Consider the following 22,776-nt stretch of genomic DNA (forward strand, 5'->3'; position numbering starts at 1 on the left):
AACTTTGTGAATTAAATACGCGTGCCCCCCCTGAGAGGCTGAGAGGGGGCACCCATGAGGGAGGCTCTTTTAATATTACATCTGCTTGCATTTCCCTTCCTCAGGCCAGGCACAGTGGCGTACCTAGGGGGCAGTAGTCCTGTTGCCCCCCCTGGGAGTTCCAGGCGGGGCACTGCCCCCCCTGTAAAATACAAAATTAAAAGGAAACTACGTTTAAAAAGTAACACCTGACAATGACAAAGACTAAGGATTTGTCTGAATTCATTGTTAATACAAGGAGAGAAAAGTTTTAGCCTTTCAAAGAGAATACTTCATTACACAAGATGTACTATGACGGAGAGCAGACTTAACGATCTTGCACTTAAAGCTTTACACCCTAAAAGGCTGTCTGAGCTCTCTACTGAAAAAATCATTGAAATGTTTGTGCAAGCAAATCCTGACATACTGTTGCCAAGGGGGGGGGGTACCCTAATATTGTGTCCCCCCCCTAAACAAAAGCCCTCGTACGCCCCTGAGTAGAGCAGATTGTAGAAGGTTTGAGTGGGATTGGAGAATGAAGTAAGAGAAGGTTGAGAAGAGAAGAACAAGAGAAGGATTGATCATAAAGAGATTAGAGCAGATTGTAGAACGTTTTAGTGGGATGGAAGAAGGTAAAAGAAGGTTGATAAGAGAAGGATTGATAATACAGAGAGTAGAGCAGATTGCAGAAGGTTTGAGTGGGATGGAAGAAAGTAAGAGAAGGTTGAGAAGAGAAGAAAGAGAAGGATTGATTATACAGAGAGAAGAGCAGAATGTAGAATGTTTCAGTGGGATGGAAGAAGGTAAGAGAAGGTTGAGAAGAGAAGAACAAGAGAAGGATTGATTATACAGAGAGTAGAGCAGATTAAAGAAGGTTTGAGTGGGAAGGAAGAAAGTCAGAGAAGGTTGAGAAGAGAAGAACAAGAGAAGGATTGATTATACAGAGAGTAGAGTAGATTGTAGAAGGTTTGAGTGGGATGGAAGAAGGTAAGAGAAGGTTGAGAAGAGATTAAAGAGAAGGATTGATTTCACAGAGAGTAGAGCATATTGTAGAACGTTTTAGTGGGATGGGAGAAGGTGAAAGAGAGAGAAGGAAAAGAAGGATTAATTTGAAGGATAAATGCATAGATAAATAAATAAACATAGATAGCTTATGTACGCAAAATCACCAAGAATTGTACAGTTCGCGAACTCATACTTCTAGGGGTCAAAGTGTACTTCAATGATAAGTGGGGAGGTATGGTGTTTTAATAGAATGTAAAATAACTCCGGGAATGAACTTATTCGAACAACAATATTTCACTGAGAAATATATCATATTGACGAAAACTGAAGAAGGACATGAGAAGGACTAAACTAACTTAAATTTCTCTCTACAGAACTCATGAACACCACAAGTACTCAATGACATAAGAACAGCCAAAGTTCACAACCGACCTAGTTAATCTATATAATAGGAATATCTTTAAAACATCTCTGTACATTTATATCTTTCAAGATGAAAAATGTCGTCTTATGCGCAATCTATCTTTATCTATGGATAAATGAGATATCCTAGTTTTTCTATCTCAACATCAATTATTTTCAGTTACTAAAATGAAGAAAATTGTCAGAAGATAAACAAAGGTATCTTGATTTAAAGCGTACCATTGTACCAAGGGTACTGCTGTACTGAGGGTCACTTGAAATTATACGTAATGTCCCTTTAATACGGAAGGAAGGAAGGAACTAGAGTCATGAATCGTGAAGTTTTCTTAAAACAAATTTCTATAAAGTTAAGAAATGAAGATGATTCCGATATCTGTTGTATTTATCTTGATAAAGATTCCATTCCTTCACAGCTGTTGGGTAATCTGTCCAATAAAATACGTGGTATTGGAAAACACGCCATGTGTTGTGGACCCTGTGCAGAGAGCATGTGTTTATTAGGGGGGGGNGGGTGTACTGTCAAGAAGATCAAATAGGTGGAATTTAGCGGATTTCGTCTCTGGCTCGGATTCTGTAATTTTTTCCATCCTTTCTCTTACTTTTGTAATTTAAGGTTTTTGTTCATTTAGGGGGGTTTGCAGTTTTCGAAGGTTTCTGGGGTTCTTTGTTAGGATTTAGATTTGATTGATAACTTTGAGTTCAAGTGAATAAGTGATAGTAATCCAAAGGTTATTGCTAACTTTTGAGTTTAAGTGAATAAGTAATAGTGATCTAAATGTCTAATCTTTCACTCAAAAATCAAAAAGAATTTCGCCAATTACTTCTAAAAATCTCAAGCTAAAAAATTAGTTCTTTATTGTTCTAAAATGTATACGTCTAGAGCTACAAAAAGTGTAGTTAGTTAGTAAATCAAAGGCTGAGGTGTTATTCTCTCTTTTTTCATTGGTCGAAAACTCAGAGGTTCATTCATTCAAACCGATTTTTAATTAATTCCAAAAATTCAAAAGGTTTAAGCTCCAGTTTCAGATTAAAAAGCAATTAAGTCTTTGCCACAAACACTGATTTTCTAATCACTATATCTTTGCGACCAGATGGTGTAAAATTTTATATTTAGTGTAATTAAATTCATAGTTTAAAACGTCTTTGACATCAGGTTGCAAAGCTGTAAGGATTAGCCAATTAAATTTTTATGCGAGTAATTAGTTCCTTTATTCACCTAAACCTTCTGGTGTGTACTGCAGTAATTTGCAGTACACTGACCGAAGAAATGACAGGTTTTAGTGGAGGAGGGTGTTTTATTTACAATTTGAGATTGAGATATTCTCCTGTTAAATTATAAACTGTTGAATCTAGTTCTAAATCCTGATCTGAATGTAAGAGGAATTCAATTTCTTGAAGTTTAAAGAAACAAAGCCTCTTAATTCAAGGATTAAATTCTATTGGCGGAATTCTAAAGATTCCTGACAAAAAAATTACAAAATCGAATTTAGTCATAAACGGGGAATACATCAAAACGACGGTATGAACGTAAAAAATGTGATCTCTCGGTGATCAGTCAAGAGTTTTTTTTCGTTGATTTGTACAAAACGAAGATCTAAAACTNCTACAATGAACAACCGTCCTACAATGAACAATCGTCCTAAAATGAACACCCAATTCACTAAGAACACCCGTCCTACTATGAACACCCGTCCTACTATGAGCACCCGTCCTACAATGAACACCCGTCCTACAATGAATACTCGTTCTTCAATGAAAACCAGTCCTACAATAAATACTCGTCCTGCAATGAACACTAGCCCTACAGTGTACAACAGTCCTACATGGTTCAACCGTCCAAAAATGAACAACCGTCCTACAATGAACAACCGTCCTACAATGAACAACCGTCCTACAATGAACAACCGTCTTACAATGAACACCCGTCCTACAATGAAACAATGAACACTCGTCCTACAATGGACACCCGTCCCACAGTGTATATACCTGTTCTACTATGAACATCTGTTCTACAATGAACATCCATCCTACAATGAACATCCGTCCTACAATGAACATCCGTCCTACAATGAACACCCATCCTTCAATGAACACTCGTCCTACAATGAACCAATGAACCCCCGTCCTATAGTGTACAACAGTCCTACAGTGTATATACACGTCGTAAAATGAACACCCGTCCTACCATGAACACCCGTCCCACAGTGTATATACCTGCCCAGGCGCGTACACAGGATTTTAGCCAGGGGGTGGGAAGATTGGAATTGTTTTGTTCAAAAAGTCAATTAACACCATAAAAGTACACTAAAAAGACTACATTTTTGAGTGTTACTAACCTTATAAAGTATAAAATTTATTCTAAAATTTATTCCTTTGCTCGAAAAACTAACTTTAACTTTTTAACTTTATAAATTTATAAATTTATCACTTAACTCCATCACAGTTAACTAAATCAATAATCACAGCATCATAAAAAATTATGTTTTCACTAATAAACGAAATTTCTTCTGAAATTTGTAGATATAATTTTACTCCATCTACATATTCACCAACTCTTTTAAGCTTCAATTTTCTTGGATTTGCTTGCACACACATTTCAAAGATTTTCTCAGTAGTGAGCCATAAGTGCAAGATCGTCAAGTATTCTCTTTTGAAGGCTAAAACTTCTCTTTCCTTCATTCGATGTTATTGTCATCATTGCATAAAGGGAACTTGAAATTACGCTTAATATCTCTTTATGGAAATAAAGGAATTGAGTCTTTGCCACAAACTCTGATTTTCTGATCACTATATCTTTGGAACCAAATGTTGTAGACATAGATAAATAAATAAACATAGATAGCTTATGTACGCAAAATCACCAATAATTTTACAGTCCGCGAACTCATACTTCTAGGGGTCAAAGTGTACTTCAATGATGAGTGGGGTGGTTTAGTGTTTTAATGGATTTCATAATTATTAAACCACTCAGGAGTGAATTTTATTTTGAGAATATCAAATTATGGGGGGGGGGGTTGAGGTAGAACAAGAACATTTAAGGGTTATAGCTCAATTATTTTTAAGTTCTGAGGCATTTTTGATTTTTCCTCTGGCTCTGTAAAAAAATGACTTTTCTAAAAGTCAAGAAGTGTCAGGTTAAATATTTCAAAAAAGAAAAACCTATTTGATAAAAAATGTTTTTGCCAAAGACTCAAATTCATGTCGTTTTAAATATAAAGGCCATAAAGTTGTAAAGATATACGGCTTAAAAATCATAAGTTTCATAAATGATAAAAAAAGTCCATAAACCTAGATTTAAAAACTTTGTGCACAATGACATCAAACTTTTATCGATAAAAAAAATTAGTCTACAATCACAATCACTGGTTTTAAAAAAGAATAATCTTGCTAAGCAAACGATCGGAGAGCTGCAATGATATTTATCTCTACAATCCGAATATTTTAACTTATTTATAACTCTTTGAAACAACTCCTCCAGAATTTTACTTGCTGAACTGTGAAGAAGGTTTATAGTTTCCTCTATTTATTACATCTTCCATCATGTTATAAGCATCTAATATGTCGATGTTTTGTTTTTGCAAAAGTTTTAGTTTAAAGTATCTTAAAAGTTTGTGTTAACAGTGAATTTAGACAAATCCTAAGTCTTTGTCATTGTCAGGTGCTACTTTTTAAATTTGTTTCCTTTTAATTTTGTATTTTCCAGGGGGGGGCAAGAGGACTACTGCCCCCCCCTATGTACGCCACTGAACACTGCACAATTGGTGTGTCGGCCCATGCTCATTAGACTATATGTAAAGTATGTAACTTGGATCGAAAAGTCATCTTCCTATTCCAGAGTTTTCTGGTTATTACTGTAAGTAGAAATTTTTCATTTCAAGCGTAAGAAGAATCAAAATCTGAAGTTTAGTTGTAAAATGCAAAAATGCCTTGAAGGTCGTCTTTTCCATGGCGTCTTTTCCAATAAAAAATACTTAAATTTGTTGAAAAAATCCCTTTATAAATTTTGATATTTAAAAATTAACACTGGTATAAGATTTGTCACATTCTTTGGCAGAAATGAATACAACATTTGTAAAATAATTCAAGGGAAGAATCCATGTCATAACTAACATAATTATGAATGAGCTTGATCGATCATGACTGGTAAAGAGGTTTTGATGGATAAATTGCCAGATGAATTGTACTTTTTTATCAAACTATAATATCTCTAGAAACCTTATAATATATTAATCTAACTAGAAAGGGTTGATTCATGAGGTTTGGCTCTAGTTGCCCAGAGGTGGGCCCGGTACTTGAAATGAACCACAGCTTACAGTGGTACTGAAGTTTATTGTATTGTAGACCGGGTGCAAAGATGTGCCATGATTCCCATATTAAAAGCCCCTTTCATAAAGAAATGCGGTCAGGGGCGTTAACAGGAATTTTTCCACGGGGCTTAATATTTTTTCTTTCAAGGGGGAGGGGCTCAGCAACAGTTGCCCCCTATGAGTATGCCTAGCTCTGGCTGTGCCAGAGAGATAAATGGGGTGGGGGAAGCACTAATGCCGGGAATTTCCAATTTTACGCAAATATGCGAACACACAAATTCCCTCTTTAGATGTTTACACTCCATATATAGAGTAGCATATAGTTTGCACAGTATTATATACACATCTCTCAAGTGTACTATGCTGTACTATTCTTAAAATAAGTACAATAAACGGTACATTGTTTATATAAGGATCTACAAAGATATGAGCACATAATGGTCTCCTACATATTTCTATCTTTCAAATATAAGCTTTTCTATACTACGTTTTTCTTTAATCAGAATAGTATTGTTAGTATGAGCGACTAAACGGAACATTAAACATTAATTGCGTTTTTGCATATGACGTCCTTATTTTGGTAATACACGGTAACAATGATTTATTTGATAAATATAGATAGTCAGATAGATAGATAGATAGATAGATAGATAGATAAACATTGGTAAATGTTTCTATTAGGGGATATTTTATTCTCTCTCCTTCCAATGATAAAAGTACCAGTGAGTCATAACAGTGACATATATCCAGGATTTGCCGGATTTTATTTCTCTACCCTTGGATATAAAAATATAAAGTGTCCGTCAATACTTTCTAAGAACACTTTTTTATTTAATTTGTATTTCTTGGCTTCTTCATATTAATTTTTAGAAAAAAATAAAAATTTAAAAGTTCACAGATTTTTCTATTTTTATTGGTGGATTATGAATGCTGGACTTGTTCACGAACTCTGGTGTGATACCACAAACTGTGCAGTGGTGTGATACCACAAATTGGAGTTACTGACCAGTTTAAATATGCCACTGTCAAATGTACACAAACCCTATCTCTCTACCTTTATTTTATTTATTTTACATAATAATTTAATGTTTGTACTTCTAGGTATTCCGAGGGAGATACTTTAAATGTTAACTGTACTGCAGAAGATACTAAACCCCCGGTCAATCTAACCTGGTACATAAACAGTACACCGGTATGTACACATTGAAATTAGTTTGAAATTTTGCATACTTTCTGAAGAGCTGTTGATGAGAAAAAACAAGTTTTTAAATTTATATAAACAACAAAACATGTGTGCTTTTGTCACTTTTTGGGGTTCAAATACGAGGTCACAAAGTCGTACTAGTAATTCCGCAAACATGAACTGCTTCCTTTTGTTGAGATTGGGCTCCATTGAATGTTTCCATTATAGTTTTAAATCCTGCAAATTAACGTTGATTTTAATTATTTTATGAAAACAAAATCAATCATTAGAATTATTTTTTGGTGTTGCAAGCACAAATGTAATAAATAGATGAGTTAGCATGATTAACAGAAGTTGTAAAAGTTAATGATCAGAAATGAAAAAAAATAAGAATTAGATCTTATTTACTTTAAACAATCTGTTTTCTTTGAAAATATCATTTCTTTTATAAATTAAAAAAGATGGTTTTAATCCTGTTAGGTTGGAGAACCCATGTTGATCAGGTATCCAGTTTGGAATCTAACCAGGAACCAGGATATGCTTCATTCATCAGTATTAGGACTCAGATATAAAATACACAGGTCAGTCAAAAACCGGATTTTTTGTAAACAACTCTGGTGAACAAGTACAGTGTACTGCTATTTTTGAACGGATGGTCACTAGAAGCATGTTTTCAGTTAAATACTGACTTTACAGATAAACTGACCAGCTTAACAGGTAAATGATCACTTAAACAAACCTGTTTCTCAAGTAAACATGTCTGTTTCTCAAGTAAACATGTCTGTTTCTCAAGTAAACATGTCTGTTTTGTACTAAGCAGAGAACCAATAAAGGCAGATTTTACGCCCTCCATCGGCTTCCTAAGTAAATGTAAAGGTAAATAATTTTTTGGAAGATTTTGAGAAAACTAGCACGCTTTCCGTGTACGGTTGTTGACTTTAAAAGTCACTATAGTAAAATATTGAGATCTAAAATGGATATTTCTAACATTTATTTATAAAAACGAAAGTTTTGAAATATTTGCACATAAAGCGGAGTTTAAATTGGTTGATTTAGAAATTAACAAAGGAATTAATGATGGATATTTGATGGCACTTCATGGGAGTGTTGTAGAGCTTCATGTTGGTGGAGCAGATCAACAGGAACTGGGACAACAGGGCTTATCAATGGAACTATGGCAATGCAACTCAAGATAGCGGAAACTTCGGTCGGAGCCGGGCACAAGTTTCCTAAGTAAGCTTCTCAAGAAGTTAATAGGGTTATCAGAGGTATAAGCACGCCTGCTGTTAGCTCAGTATCTGCATCATCAGCATGAAGGAGTCAAGAGGCTCCCTGTGTTGGAGCTGTTACCAGCCCAACTCTTCTAACCTGACTGAGGGCTGGGGTGTGTAGAGGGTGAGGCGGGGAATGAAGGAGCGAGGGTTACATGTGTATGCTTAATGGCGGAAATGGATTGTGTGTATACACACATCTTGAGAAAAGTTGACGGCAATTGAGTCAGTAAAATCGTCTTCCTTATATTTCGAATTTGTGTTAACAACGGTATAGTGTACACTTCACTTGTGTACAATGTAGTGTGCATTGAAGAGTGTAGAGTGTACACTGTACAGTTTACAGTGTAAAATGTTAAGGTTAGAGTGTAATGTATAGAGTGTTCATGCACAGTGTACAGTGAATAATGTGCTGTCTCTGTTTAAGGATGACTATCGTGTGATGTGTTAATCCTTTACAATATCAAGGTTTCTGTGTATATAGATAAGCTGTACTTGTTTTTAATCTCATATATTTTTAATCTTTTTCCAACAGGTTGTTATTGTACCATTAATTTCCTTCTTGTCTCTTTTAAACTCTCCCTTGAGAGTTACCAGCACTAATAGGTATATCTAGCGGAATATAGGAGAGTAACCAACACTAATAGGTATATCTAGCGGAATATAGGAGTGTACCTAGCAAAAGCTAAATATCTTTTCTTGATTACATTAATTAAATCCTCAATAGGAAAATAGAAATATTTGATGGTTTGGAAAAATCGTCTAGTAAAATATATAAAATATCAAAATTTCTGAACCCTGTCTCTAATCTTTGATCTTCTCCCAGGTTTATCTCATATTATAATCCTTTAAGAAACCTTTTTCGGTTTATCCTTGGAGGATCGAGACTGGATTCAGATAACGTTATCCTCACTTTTATCCTTTCCAATAAATCCTAACTTTATATCCAGAAACTGGAATATAGAAGGGGAGCTTACAACCTTTTTATTCCACTTTTTCTTAGTTCTTGGACAAATATATATTCTCTTTACATAGTTTTTAAATAGACTAGGCTATCAAGCTGCTTCAAGCCCAACTTCTATTTTAAATTTTAATTGTTGCTCAATCATCCAGCATTTCTGCTCGATAAAACAATCATAAAAAAATTGCAGATTTACAACTCTGTCTTCGTGGATTTTTAAAATTATACAAAAATCCGAATTTTTTTTAGTTCTGAGCATCCATAAACCTTTCCTTGGGTCATGTGAGGTCCCACACAAAATTTGGTCCCGATCGGATACAAAAAACAGACAGACAGAACAGCAAAGTGTATAACTGATTCATAGGAAAAAATACTCATTAATACGCAGTTTAAAGATTTTGTATATCTATATACTTATTCTTGTACACAAATCATATGCTCCGTCTGTGGAAATCTATCTACGGATCAATTTATGTTCTGCTCCGATTGTGGAATATCTATCTACGGATCAATTTATGTTCTGCTCCGTCTGTGGTTTATCTATCTATGGATCAATTTATGTTCTGCTCCGTCTGTGGTTTATCTATCTACGGAACAATTTATGTTCTGCTACGATTGTGGAATATCTATCTACGGATCAATATATGCTCTGCTACGACTGTGGAATATCTATCCATGGATCAATATATGCTCTGCTACGATTGTGGAATATCTATCTATGGATCAATTTATGTTCTGCTACGATTGTGGAATATCTATCTACGGATCAATATATGTTCTGCTACGACTGTGGAATATCTATCTATGGATCAATATATGTTATGCTACGACTGTGGAATATCTATCTACGGATCAATTTATGTTCTGCTACGATTGTGGAATATCTATCTACGGATCAATATATGCTCTGCTACGATTGTGGAATATCTATCTATGGATCGATTTATGGTCTGCTACGATTGTGGAATTTCTATCTATGGATCAATATATGCTCTGCTACGACTGTGGAATATCTATCCATGGATCAATTTATGTTCTGCTACGATTGTGGAATATCTATCTATGGATCAATATATGTTATGCTATGACTGTGGAATATCTATCTATGGATCAATATATGCTCTGCTCCGTCTGTTGTTTATCTATCTGCATGGATTGAAAAAGTTCTGCTCCGTCTGTGATATCTATCCATGTATCAGTGAATGTCTGGTATGTAATGATCCTTTCTCCTGGTCCGTCTTACAGCAGTAGAACCAGTAGAACCATTTCCGCCCAGCACCCCCATTCTCCCTCTTAATAACAAACATCATTTCTTCATTATATTATCTGTATAGTTTATCTCTATATAGGCTCCAAGGCGTATTCTAATAAAGGGATTGTCCAGGAATTTCAAACATGGGTACAACAACAGTGAGACGCATAAAAACCGTGGAATAGGAAGACGACTGTAAGACTCAATTTATGATCACAGAAATTGTAGACAATTAAACTTAAAAAATAATTTACAAGCTACTTGTAAAACCATTTTATTTTAAATAGTCATAATTACATATGAAATTTCTTATATGTCGTCATCCCATTTCACAGTTATGTGGGTTTCACTGTATAAATAAATTTGTTCAACCTACCTAAAAATCTGATAGAGTCTTCAGTATTAATATGTGAAAGCAGGCATGTGCAGCTCAATTTCATATTGGATGGGCCTGTTATCTTTATGCTTATAATATCTTTTTCATAGGATTTTATAAAACTTTGATAAAATCTCAAAAAACAAATTTTACAAATGTGTATCAAAATCTAAGAAAAATGAAAGGTTGCGAATGATGACTTCATAAAAGAATTATATACATATATAATTTGGATTCACTAACAGAACAAAATATTCCAAAGTGAGAAGATTTTTTTTTTACTGGCAAAAATCCCCCCAAATCCCAAAAGTACATTTTTTCACTCTCACTTACACTCGTTACTTAGTCTGCTTTAATTCGTTAATTTTTATCTGCTTTTTATCCTCATAATTGGGATCTTTGGTTCTCTCTAGACCTTCAAAACTTTCCCCCTTTATATTTTTAACGTTTAAAAACTCGTTATCTCTCATTTTTAAACATTTTTCCTTCTGTTCAGCTCTTTTATTGTAAGGTTATTTTTTTTCGGCCTAAACTTTATTTAAAAAAATCTTTTCTTTTGTTTTTGTTTATTTTTAAAGACCAATTAATTAGATCCTTTTACTTAGTTTACGTTGTTTTGTTGTATCATATCATTTCTATTTTGTATCTTGTATTGTTCTAAATATATAAAGATTGCAGAAGAACAGTTTCTTGGATTTATTTTCTAATCCCAGTTTACTTTCTGTAAACAACGGTTCCATCCAACCATTAGACGTGCTCTTTTCTTATCCCGGAGAAACCCAACTCCGCCCCCTTTCTCCGTCCCAGGATATGTCCTATGCTCTGCCTCTATTCATTCCTTGATTGAACATGATGGGAGGGAGAAACACTATAAAGATTACGGTTCCCCCTGGATATCAAGGATTGATAGACTAGGAGAACATTCTTCTCAACAAATGGTTTTCTAATACTTTATTTTTTTTCCTTCTCCGATTCCATCATTAGGTTTGTCTTGATGAGATTAATGATATTTGTCTTTAGCAAATCTGATTGTTTTTCCGGAGAACAAAACCATCCCTCTCTCTTCTCTATCTATTTATCTTCTATATTTACTGTCCACTCTGTTTATTTGCCTTCTTCAAATATCATATCCATCCTGGTCAAAAAGTACAGGTCTACCCACAAAGGATGAGACTTTAGAGTTTATATTCTGTATTTCCTTACATTTATGGTTCTCTGCAACAGTGTAAGGTGTTTCTTTCTTTGCCAAATCATTAAAAAAGCCATAAAAAGACTATCTTTAAGGCAGACGACTTAATCTAACCTTGCTTTAGTCGTATTTAAAGAGTTTCAGGTCGTCTTAACAGTATCATACTTTGCGGGTAACCCTGAACAGTGTATAAATTTTGATTTAAATGCATAGTTTGCATAATTTTTCAATCTTATCTCTTTGCCCTAACATTTTTTATTCCTATACATTTTAAGTTTTTATAACTTTTCCTTGAAACTTCTTATTCATTCTTTGCCACAAACTCTGATTTTCTAATCCCTTTATCTATACAAACCAATGTGGTTGTCCTTAGATATTTCAAACTATGAATTCTGTTGGGTCACAGAGTCTAATTTTGAAATAGCAAAGATTTACACCATCAGGTTGCAAATATAATATAAAGTGATTAGAAAATTCTTACTCATCATTTTTTCAATTTTCTGGAAGTTAAGTTTACTTCTTTTTCGTTTGTCTTACTCAAACCTTCGTCATTTCTTCCCAATTTTTCGAATATGTACGTAAACTTTTTGGATTTAAAAGTCACGAGCTTAGGATAAACAAAAGTCAGCAAGTCAAGCTAAATATCATGGAAAATACAGCATTTTGAAACTTATTAAAAATTGTCTGCTAACAGTGGTATTTCCTCTAGATTTAATGTTAAATGACATGGCCCTGAACTATGTATTTAATTACAAAAGAACATTGATTTAAAGTTAATAGACTTTAAATTCAATTAAAAAAGCACTTTTCGAAGATTTACAAATACCATTTTTTTGTAGGCGAGACTTTGTTGACGATAACTCCCGGATTAAGCTGAAGTGTGTAGCGTCTATGTACAACGTGTACTACAAGGCAAACGAGATATCAGCTGAGAGATCAGCTGATCAGCAGTACACTACACATTCTTACAGAAATAGGGCCGGAGATTTAACTACACTAGGTAACATTGTTCTGAGTACAATTAAGGTCTGGGAGAGGAAAATGTTTTATAATTTTTGTATTGTAACTTTTAAAGACTGTACTCTTTGCTAAAAGCAACTATTTCTTTAGTCCATGTGCTGCTATTTACTGCAATACACACTGAATGCTTAAAGTCAGTAACTGTTAAAAACTGATTTCCCGCAGTCCTAAATACGTCACAGTCAAATCCTAAAATAAACAATCCTTTGATAATGATAATAATAATAATTATAATAATAATAATAATGATAATAATAATAATTAAAATAATTATAATGGTGATAAAAATGATATTAATAATGATAATGTTGATAATAATAATAATAATAATAATAATAACAAAAATAATAATAATAATAATAATAATAATAATTTTAGACCCATATAACGACGCATCTGTCAAGTTTTCCAGCTTCCTGAGCAGTGGAACATCTGAACCCTGGTCTTTCTACCTTCAACATTTATTATGCTTTTCTATTATTCAAAATATTATTTAAACATTATATAAAAATATTGTTTGATGAAAGGGACTGTTCGTGAAATTCGAGTGACCATACATTTAAGAAATTAACAGTGAGTAAGATATCGTCTTTTATCAACTTTTTCTTGTTTCGCTGCAGAAATTGTGAATAAAAATTTAAAATTTTCAAATAGAAAAACAAGATTATCTCTGACAAAGGAGTAAAGGGTATCGTCGTGAATTGGGCATGCAACTCTTCACATGGATCGAGTCATTTTAAATTACATGTACAGTCCCTTTAAATTACATGTACAGTCCCTTTAAAAATACGAAAATCAACTTTATTGTTAATTATTATTCATTATAAAATGTAGATACTTGTATAAAAGAAATATATCCACTGATTGACTTTTTACAAATGTCAAGTTTATTTTTTAGTTTGGCTAGAATTTGTCTCACTCTTCAAATTCTAGAGTGAAGGATATAATACTAGATTAAAATAAGATTTATTTAAATCGATATAAATATTTTTTTTTTGATTCGACAGAAGAAAATAAATATTGAACATGGCACCCTGAACTAACGAGAGAGAGAAGCATTAGGTTTCTTTTATTTGAAATCAAACGTGTTTTTGTCTATAACTCAACAGTCTTTAGACTTACAGATTTGTTTGTTTTATACTTTTTCATGCAAAATGTATATGCCAACAAAAATACATTTATAATAAAATGCTATAAAAGTATGTAAAAGGGGTCAAATTGTGATCGAAAGTCACAGTTTTCTGAAATATTGACAGAACCGTTAAATCCACGTGATGGTATTTTGAATGTAGGTTGCATGGCTGCTACAGGAATAATGATCTCTCTCCCATCTCAAGATTTTCTATTTTAAAGTTCAAGACATAGGTTTCCATTTATCTTGTTATATTCAGCTTCCCCCCTTGAGAAGGATCAGCTTGTATCCGGTATCCAGGTTCTTACCATGAGTAGGTTCAATTTGAATCCGTTATCTAGGTTCCTCCTTGTGTGGGTTTAGCTTGTATCTGGTATCCAGGTTCCTCCTTAAGTAGGTTTAGCTTGTATGTGGTATCCTGGTTCGTCCTTGAGTAGGTTCAGCTTGTATCTGGTATCCTGGTTCCTCCTCGAGTAGATTCAGTTTGTATTCGGTATCCAGGTTTCTCCCTGAGTAGGTTCAGCTTTCATCTGGTATTCAGGTTCCTCCCTTGAGTAGGTTCAGCTTTCATCTGGTATTCAGGTTCCTCCCTTGAGTCGGTTCAGCTTGTATCTAGTATTCAGGTTCCTACCTTAAATAGATCAGCCTGTATCTGGTGTCCAGGTTCCTCCTTTGAGTAGGTTTAGCTTGTATCTGGTATCATGGTTCCTACCTTGAGCAGGTTCAGCTTGTATCTATTATCCAGGTTCCTAATTTGAGCAGGATTAACTTGTATCTAGTATCTGCAGTTCCTACCTTGAGTAGGTTCAACTTGTATCTAGTATCTGCAGTTCCTACCTTGAGTAGGTTCAGCTTGTATCCAGTATCCAGGTTCCAACCGTTAGTAGGTTTACTAAGTATCTGGTATCCAGGTTCCTCCCTTGAGTAGGTTCAGCTTGTATCTGGTATCCAGGTTTCTCCTTAAGTAGGTTTATATTGTATCTAGAGGCGAGGTTTATCAAGGTTTGAGAATATTTCCTGAGTAAACTGATCCTACACCCATTATTCATCTTTAATATATTCTTATCTTGGTAGAACTAGACTTTAGAACATACACTTAATATTGAAGTTTATGCTCACAGCAGCTAGAGGAACTAGAGGAACTAGTGGAACTAGAGGAACTACAGGAACTACAGGAACTACAGGAACTACAGAAACTAAAGGAACTAGAGGAACTAAGGGAACCAGAGGAACTAGAGTAAATAAAGGAACTAGAGGAACCTAAGAAACTAGAGGAACTATAGGAACTAGAGGAACTAGAGGAACTAGAGTAACTAGAGGAACTAGATGAACTAGAAGAACTAGAGGAAATAGAGGAACTAGAGGAACTAGAGGAACTAGAAGAATTAGAGGAACTAGAGGGTCGAAGGAATATTTGGTACTGTTATTGGTATATATAAAGATTTTATCTAGAAAAGTGTTTATTTGGTTTGGAATATTCAGAAACAAATTTGTAGTTTGTGCGCTAGAGCTGAAAACATTGGGAGAATATTCGTAGCAATAAATGTCCGAAATGGGAACACATATTTTTCAAGGACGAAGAATTTAAATATCAGCCACATTACCACATAACATGCGTGACGAACAGAAAATGTTGTAAAAAAAACTTTTAAAATGATTTCCCCCTCCCAAAAAAGAGTTCATTAAAAATATTAATTTGTTTTTATGATCTTCGTTCTTTTTTTGCGGGTGGGTTGGGGGGATATTAGCTCATTAATTTGATTTTTCTTCTCCATACATAAAAAAAAAAACACTTTAATACAATAAACGTCAAAACGGCTGAACCAATCGGACTCAATTTTTTTTTTATGGCAACTCACATGACTTCAAGGAAGGTTTATGGACTGTCTAAAATTAACACCTTGCTCAAAAAAATTGAATATGCGACAATTGAAATAGAAAAATTCGCCAAAATTTAAGAATGATTAAAAATGGCCACTTTCAAAGATAAAATTGTTCAAAGGAAAGGATGCACGAAGCGCTCTTTAAACCTAGTTGAATAGAAAACCGCAGAGAGTTTTCAATAAAATCTGAAAGCTCAAGTATAAAGATAGAGTTTAGAGAATAAATATTTCCAATCCTGTATCCGTAGAATCCTAGATTCTAGATCCTGGATCCATTGAGTTCAATTGTCTGTAAAATAGAATTATGTCGAGTGCACAGAACCTATAATTCTTTTAAACTCATGGAACGTATATTTATATATCAAGACATTTAGATATTTGAATATTTGGATATTTAGTTATTATTAGATATGTAGATATTGAAATATTTGGACATTTTGATTTTAGATATTTTTGTTTTTAGATATTTAGATATTAAGACATTTATATAATTAGATATATTTTATGCTTCAAAACATTTAGATAGATATTTAGATGACATTTAGATATTTAGATATTTAGATATTTAGACATTTAGACATTTAGATATTTAGATATTTAGATATTTAGATATTTAGATATTTAGACATTTAGATTTTTAAATATTTAGATATTTTAAAAAACTATTGTTTTTTTAAATGAATATTTTTTTTAAAAACTATTGATTATTTTTACGAAAAACAATCGTTTCTTTTTTCGTTTTAAATTCGTCGTTTTTAAAACAAAATGATTGATTTTCAAAAAAGTGGAAAGGATCCATCCCTAGCGTATAAGAATATATGAAAATGAGCATTGTGTAGATTTTTCATTTCTTAAAAAATTTGATAATAACTATATCGAGGCATAGTTGTGAAACAAGATAAAGTATCGGGGAAAAGATTTTAAATTATCGACAAAAGTTTGACTTAAGTATGCATGCACTTCTGAAATTAGTTTATTTTGTTTCGCCTCGAGCTTAGGGTTGTCCAAATAAAGATATAAAGATTTAGGGATGTTCAAAACCCGTATAGTTTTTAAATTTTAAGAAACAGTTTTTAAACTGAATGTGATTTTATACAGAAAGAGGAACTATTCCTCCCCCCCCCCTCTCGGTCAAACTATTTATCTAGGAATACAGAATAGAAAAATATATATCAGAGTGGAATTTAGTCAACCCCTCGGTATGAATTTTGTCAGTCCCTTTCAGCCTGAAAGGGAGTTCAAAGTGTACAAATCATGAAAATGTTCACAAATTGTATGCAGTAGAGTCCATTAATAAAGTATGTTCACTATACTTTCCATTTCAATTTCGAATTTTTAAAAGCTGTTAATTAAACTTTATAGAACGAATTAGGTGAATAAAAACATTTGATTTATAGTTATAACGGAAAATCATCGTTTGTAAAGTGGAAGGCATAGAGTCTATATAAATGATCATTGGTCAATTATGAAACCAGCCTTTTTAATAATTTGGTTTTCTTTTAATATTAATTTTAGATTTTCTATAAAATGATGTTCCAGGGCCCAAAAGTTTACATAGCACAAATATGTGAAGTACACCTGCAGTATGGAAACAGTACAACAAAATGGCCGTTTTACACTTTTTTCTAGTAAATTCCATTCTAATATACATTCTATTCTCTTTGAGAAAAATATACCAAACATATTTGTAAATATATTGCCAAGAAAAAGACTAAATTACCGCCTCAGCTCAGGTTTTAATTTTCGAATTTTTTTATCTGCGCAACCTGATGTTTTAAACTTTGATTTGGCTCCTTCTAAAAGTCAAAGTTTGAAATATCAGTAATTCACACCATCCGGTTCCAAATAAATAAGAATTAAAAAATTCTAGTTTAGGTGATCAGTTTCTTAATCTCAACATTTCAGTTTCTTAATCTCAACATTTTAGTTTCTTAATCTCAACATCAGTTTTAACTGATTTTGGTCAATCTTGATTTAATGTCAATACAATAGAACCGATTTGGTTTGATCTTTTAATTGGGCGCGAAGCGTTATGATTGTTACATTTTAAACCCTCTTTCCTCCATGATACTTAAATATATATTCATATTTGAGCGATCAATTTATTAATCTTAGAATTCGAGAAAATGTCATATCGATTGAACCGATTTGGTTTTTGTATCGGGTGCGAAGCGTGAAGATTTTTCAATTTAAACCCCCGTCCATCCATACTTGATACTTAAATAAATATTTTTATTTTGTGCGATCAATTTCTTTATCTAAAAATTTTTGATTGATTTTAGGTTATTCGAGAAAATGTCAAAACGACTAAACCGATTTTATTTGATTTTTGTATCGTTCGCAAAGCGATATGATTTTTAATTTAAACCCTTCCCTTCCCTCCTTGTATCTTAAATATATATATTTGTATTTTGAACAACACTCTCTGTATCTAGATCAGATAAGAAAACTGAATATTTGGCTCCAACACATACATTATTTATTTTCAATTTGGTTTCTTATCAGCAAAATTTATTTCCATAAAAGTTTAATGTTTAGGTTCGTTGTAAACATGATAACCAGGGTTTACTAAATCCGTTATCAGTTTTCTAACAAAGGGACTGTTCTAATATTTCAGCAAAGTTACACCCTGAACTTTGGAGAAATGAAAAGAATTTATAGAATGTCGTCTTGACAATTTTCAATGGGTTTTATAATATTATACTTGAATCTCTTAAAGATATAAATAAATTAATAGCCATAAAATATGCGGGAACAGTTTAAAGAGCTCCATATAATTATTCAATTAAAAAACTAAATATTAGTAGGTTAAAAAACGACATTTCATAAATTCTTTTAATGACTCCGAAGTTATAGGGTTTAACTGTTGTATTTTTTTAAGTTAATAATTACCACAGGAAAAGTTTGACATTGCTATGTATGACCAGGAGAAGGACGTCCATATTCGCAAAACACAGATATTGTTTGTTGAGAAGGTTCGCTAAATCTACTGACAATATTAAATGTAAAATGGCAAAAAAATATTTAAATCGTATATCAATAAAAACACATAATGCCAAAATAATAGTGTTAAAGGTAATTTTATGAATTAATTGCGAACTTGTTTTGATTTCCTCTTTGAAATCTCATTTACGGCCATTTAAAGATGAACTTGACAATTTTGATAAAACGGCATGGTATTTTGCACTGTAACTAAATGTAAAAATGAATATTTAAATATAAATATCTGGTCCTGAAACAATATTAAAAAATATTTACGATTTATAAAATTAAAACTTTTAGCTTTCACCATTTTGTGAATAAACTATTAATTAGAAATGATCCTGTTTTTTTTACTTAAACGTTTCAAATAAAATGGCGTCTTCTCTTCTAATTATTCATATGTAACACCACCTAATCAGCTGATTAGATTTAACACCACCCAATCAGCTGATTAGATTCAAGAAGTTGAAAACAATAAATCATGAGAGTTATATAATCTAATATTCAATGATATAAACTAGATTAATCCATCAATAAACTATCAGATTTAAGAAAAAGAAAGGAAAATTTCTCGACAAATTATTCATCCAAACTTTTTCTAGTTTCGAGAAAGGGAAATCATAAGTAATGGAAAATCAGTAGGAATTAGTTGGGGTAACTGTTACTACTTTTCACTTTTCTAATCTAGATAACAAATTCAAAATTAAAGTATCAGGTTCCGTGAATAAGTCTTTGATAAAGTTCTTAATAAAAAGAAAAGACAGAAAGTTACAATATCATTCTGACTTTGAAAAGTTTTAAATCTTCAATTTTCCGTGGAGTGAATTCTATTTGAAAATTGAAAAATCCACGAATAAAACTTAAGTTTTCAACTTTCTTTTCTTCTCATAACTGTGTCCTTTTTCCGTAGAAATGTCCAGTTCTCATTTCTCACGGCAAAATAATGGTTCCATTTCATCAATCAACTTAAGAAAGCAAAAAACCATATATAACTATATATATATGTATATACTATATAGATATATACATGAATATATATATTTGTATAAAATTAAAAAAGGAAATATTTATAAAGAAAATGAAATGTTGGAATTAAGGCCCAGATTTATCAAGATAGGTTCATTTTTAAAGCCAGATAGGTTTAAAAACTTCAGATAGGTTTATTTTTAAACCCAGATAGGTTTAAAAACTTCAGATAGGTTTATTTTTAAACCAAAAATAAGTTAAATCACAATCCTGAGATAGGTTGGATTTTTTAATTGAGATTATAAACTTAAGATATCTTTTCTCATAAACCTGAGATAGGTTTAATTATAAACCTGAGATTGTTACCTTTGGGAAAAAAAACAAATCTTTTCTTGTCCCATCTGTGTGAGCAGTGATTTATTCACCATAATACAGTGGATATATTAATGTGTACGTGTATACTGTATATCTATAAAAGAAATTAAGTCTTTGTCACAAACTCCGATTTTATAATCCATACATCTTTGCGACCCAATTTCGTAGTATATACGTAAACTAATGTTGTTGTCGCTAAGAAACAAGATTCTGACGATGAACAGATAGACAAGGTATAACCCACGAATCAAAATCGATAATGCAGAAAACTCTTTATTTCACTTAATGTTAATGGTTGACAAATGTAGGATCTAGGTTAGAAAATGTCTAGGATCTAGTTTAGTAAATGTCTAGGGTCTAGGTTAGAAAATGTCTAGGATCTAGGTTAGAAAATGTCTAGGCTCTAGGTTAGAAAATGTCTAGGCTCTAGGTTAGAAAATGTTTAGGATCAAGGTTAGAAAATGTCTACGGTCTAGGTTAGAAAATGTATAGGATCTAGGTTAGAAAATGTATAGGATCTAGGTTAGAAAATGTCTAGGATCTAGGTTAGAAAAGTTTTCCAGGATCTAGATTAGAAAATGTCCAGGATTTAGGCAACACAATTTCTAGGATCTTAGAAAGAAAATGTCTGGGTTCTAGGTTAAAAATATGCCAAGGATCTAATTTAGAAAATATGTCTAGGATCTAGGTTAGAAAATGTCTAGTTTTTAGGTTATGGTAGTGAATGTATGTAAATATATATATAGCAGAGCTGTTAAAGTAATCTAATCTTTGAACTGGAGCTCGGAGCTGGGTTTAAATACGGGATGGAGAACTTATCTCGACCAATAAATAATATTCATCCTATACTTTCTGTTTTCACAATCTTCTATAAAATTCAAAAATGTAAGTTTAAGATCGTTTCAAATGTTAATTATGACCTATTCTTTATTTGCACTTTTTCTATGATTATTTTCTTAATGAATATATGTATTAAGAGGGTATTAAGTTCAGAAGCTTGTGCATCACGGCCTGCTTATAGATATGATTCTATCTGCCTATTTGCACAATTTTAGGCCAAAATACAATTTCAATTTATGAAATCTTGCCGATGGGCTTAACAACTCCTATAGCTAAGTGGACCCTAGATTTATCTGAATTCATTGAAAATCTATTCATAGCGAATACTTTAGGTTCGACTCTAACAATTTTTCATTCTGTCGATATCGTGAATTCTAAAAAAATTAAATTGTAATAAAAAAATTATAAGTGAACTTCAAGGTCAAACACAGAGAGGATTCTAAGTAAGTGGTGGGCCCTGGAGTATATATTAAGTGGTGGGCCCTGGAGTATATAGTAAGTGGTGTGCCCTGAAGTATATAGTAAGTGGTGGGCCCTGGAGTATATAGTAAGTGGTGGGCCCTGGAGTATATAGTAAGTGGTGGGCCCTGGAGTATATAGTATGTGGTGGGCCCTGGAGTATGTAGTAAGTGGTGGGCCCTGGAGTAAATAGTAAGTGGTGGGCCCTGGAGTAAGGACTGTAACTAATATCTTGTAAACTTTAAATTCCCTCCTGAGAAATGAGCAGCATCAAATGCTCCTTTTTTTGAGATTTTCAAAATGTGGTCTGAGAGTATTGGGTGGAAGGCTATGTACCCATGAGGGTATTGAGTGGAATGATATGTAACATAAGGATTTTGGGTGGAAGGATATGTATGTACCCATGAGGGTATTGGGTAGAAGGTTATGTACCCATGAAGGTACTGGGTGGAAGGTTATGTACCCATGACGGTATTAAGTGGAAGGTTATGTATCCATAAGGGTATTGGGAGGAAGGTTATATACCAATGAGGGTATTAGGTGGAAGGATATGTGTAATAAATGCCATACTCCATAAGAGGATCTCCAAACCGTATCTATCCAGGTACAATTCCCAGCTATCGATGTCAACACGGACACAAGCTCTTAATTGATCAATGCCAGACCAATGGGCACGATCTTAGCTTGTATGTTTCAAGGAGGACCAGCTATCAATGTCAACAGGACACAATTGCCAATCAATGCCAATCCAATGGGCATGATCTCATAAGCTAGTAATATCAATCGGAAGCTCGTAACTATCAATGGTAAACTACTGGGCATGATCTCAGCTCGTATGTTTCAACCCAGAACAGCTATCAATGTCAACAGGGATTCAAGCTTTTAATCTATCAATGCCAAACCAATGGGCACGATCAAAACAGGGAAGGAGTCTCTATATCAACTAATGCATTTCTAGATGTTAGAGTCTTAACAGCGTAATTACAAGTTATGCACTGTTAGATGTATAATGTAGTTAAGCAATCACAATATGGGCTTGACAGAGTTATATATCTGCGTATCTCGATTGAGTTAATCGGAATACATGATTTACATATTTACTAATGAGCACATTTAGCTTAGGGACAATCTACA

General features: G+C 33.1%; 1 protein-coding gene across 1 annotated transcript; it reads left to right on the forward strand.

Annotated features, from left to right (window-relative positions):
• The first annotated feature begins 798 nt into the window (after nucleotides 1-798).
• Nucleotides 799-13,884, forward strand: LOC111707850 (uncharacterized). Its single transcript, XM_023481028.1, has 5 exons — nucleotides 799-821; nucleotides 6,855-6,945; nucleotides 7,417-7,517; nucleotides 12,825-12,985; nucleotides 13,384-13,884. Exons 1-5 carry the CDS (start codon nucleotides 799-801, stop codon nucleotides 13,500-13,502), a joined length of 495 nt encoding a protein of 164 aa, XP_023336796.1. The 3' UTR covers nucleotides 13,503-13,884.
• The last annotated feature ends 8,892 nt before the right edge of the window (nucleotides 13,885-22,776 follow it).

This window comes from Eurytemora carolleeae, unplaced genomic scaffold (assembly GCF_000591075.1).
Source record: "Eurytemora carolleeae unplaced genomic scaffold, Eaff_2.0 scaffold532, whole genome shotgun sequence".
NCBI classification, from domain to species: domain Eukaryota; kingdom Metazoa; phylum Arthropoda; class Copepoda; order Calanoida; family Temoridae; genus Eurytemora; species Eurytemora carolleeae.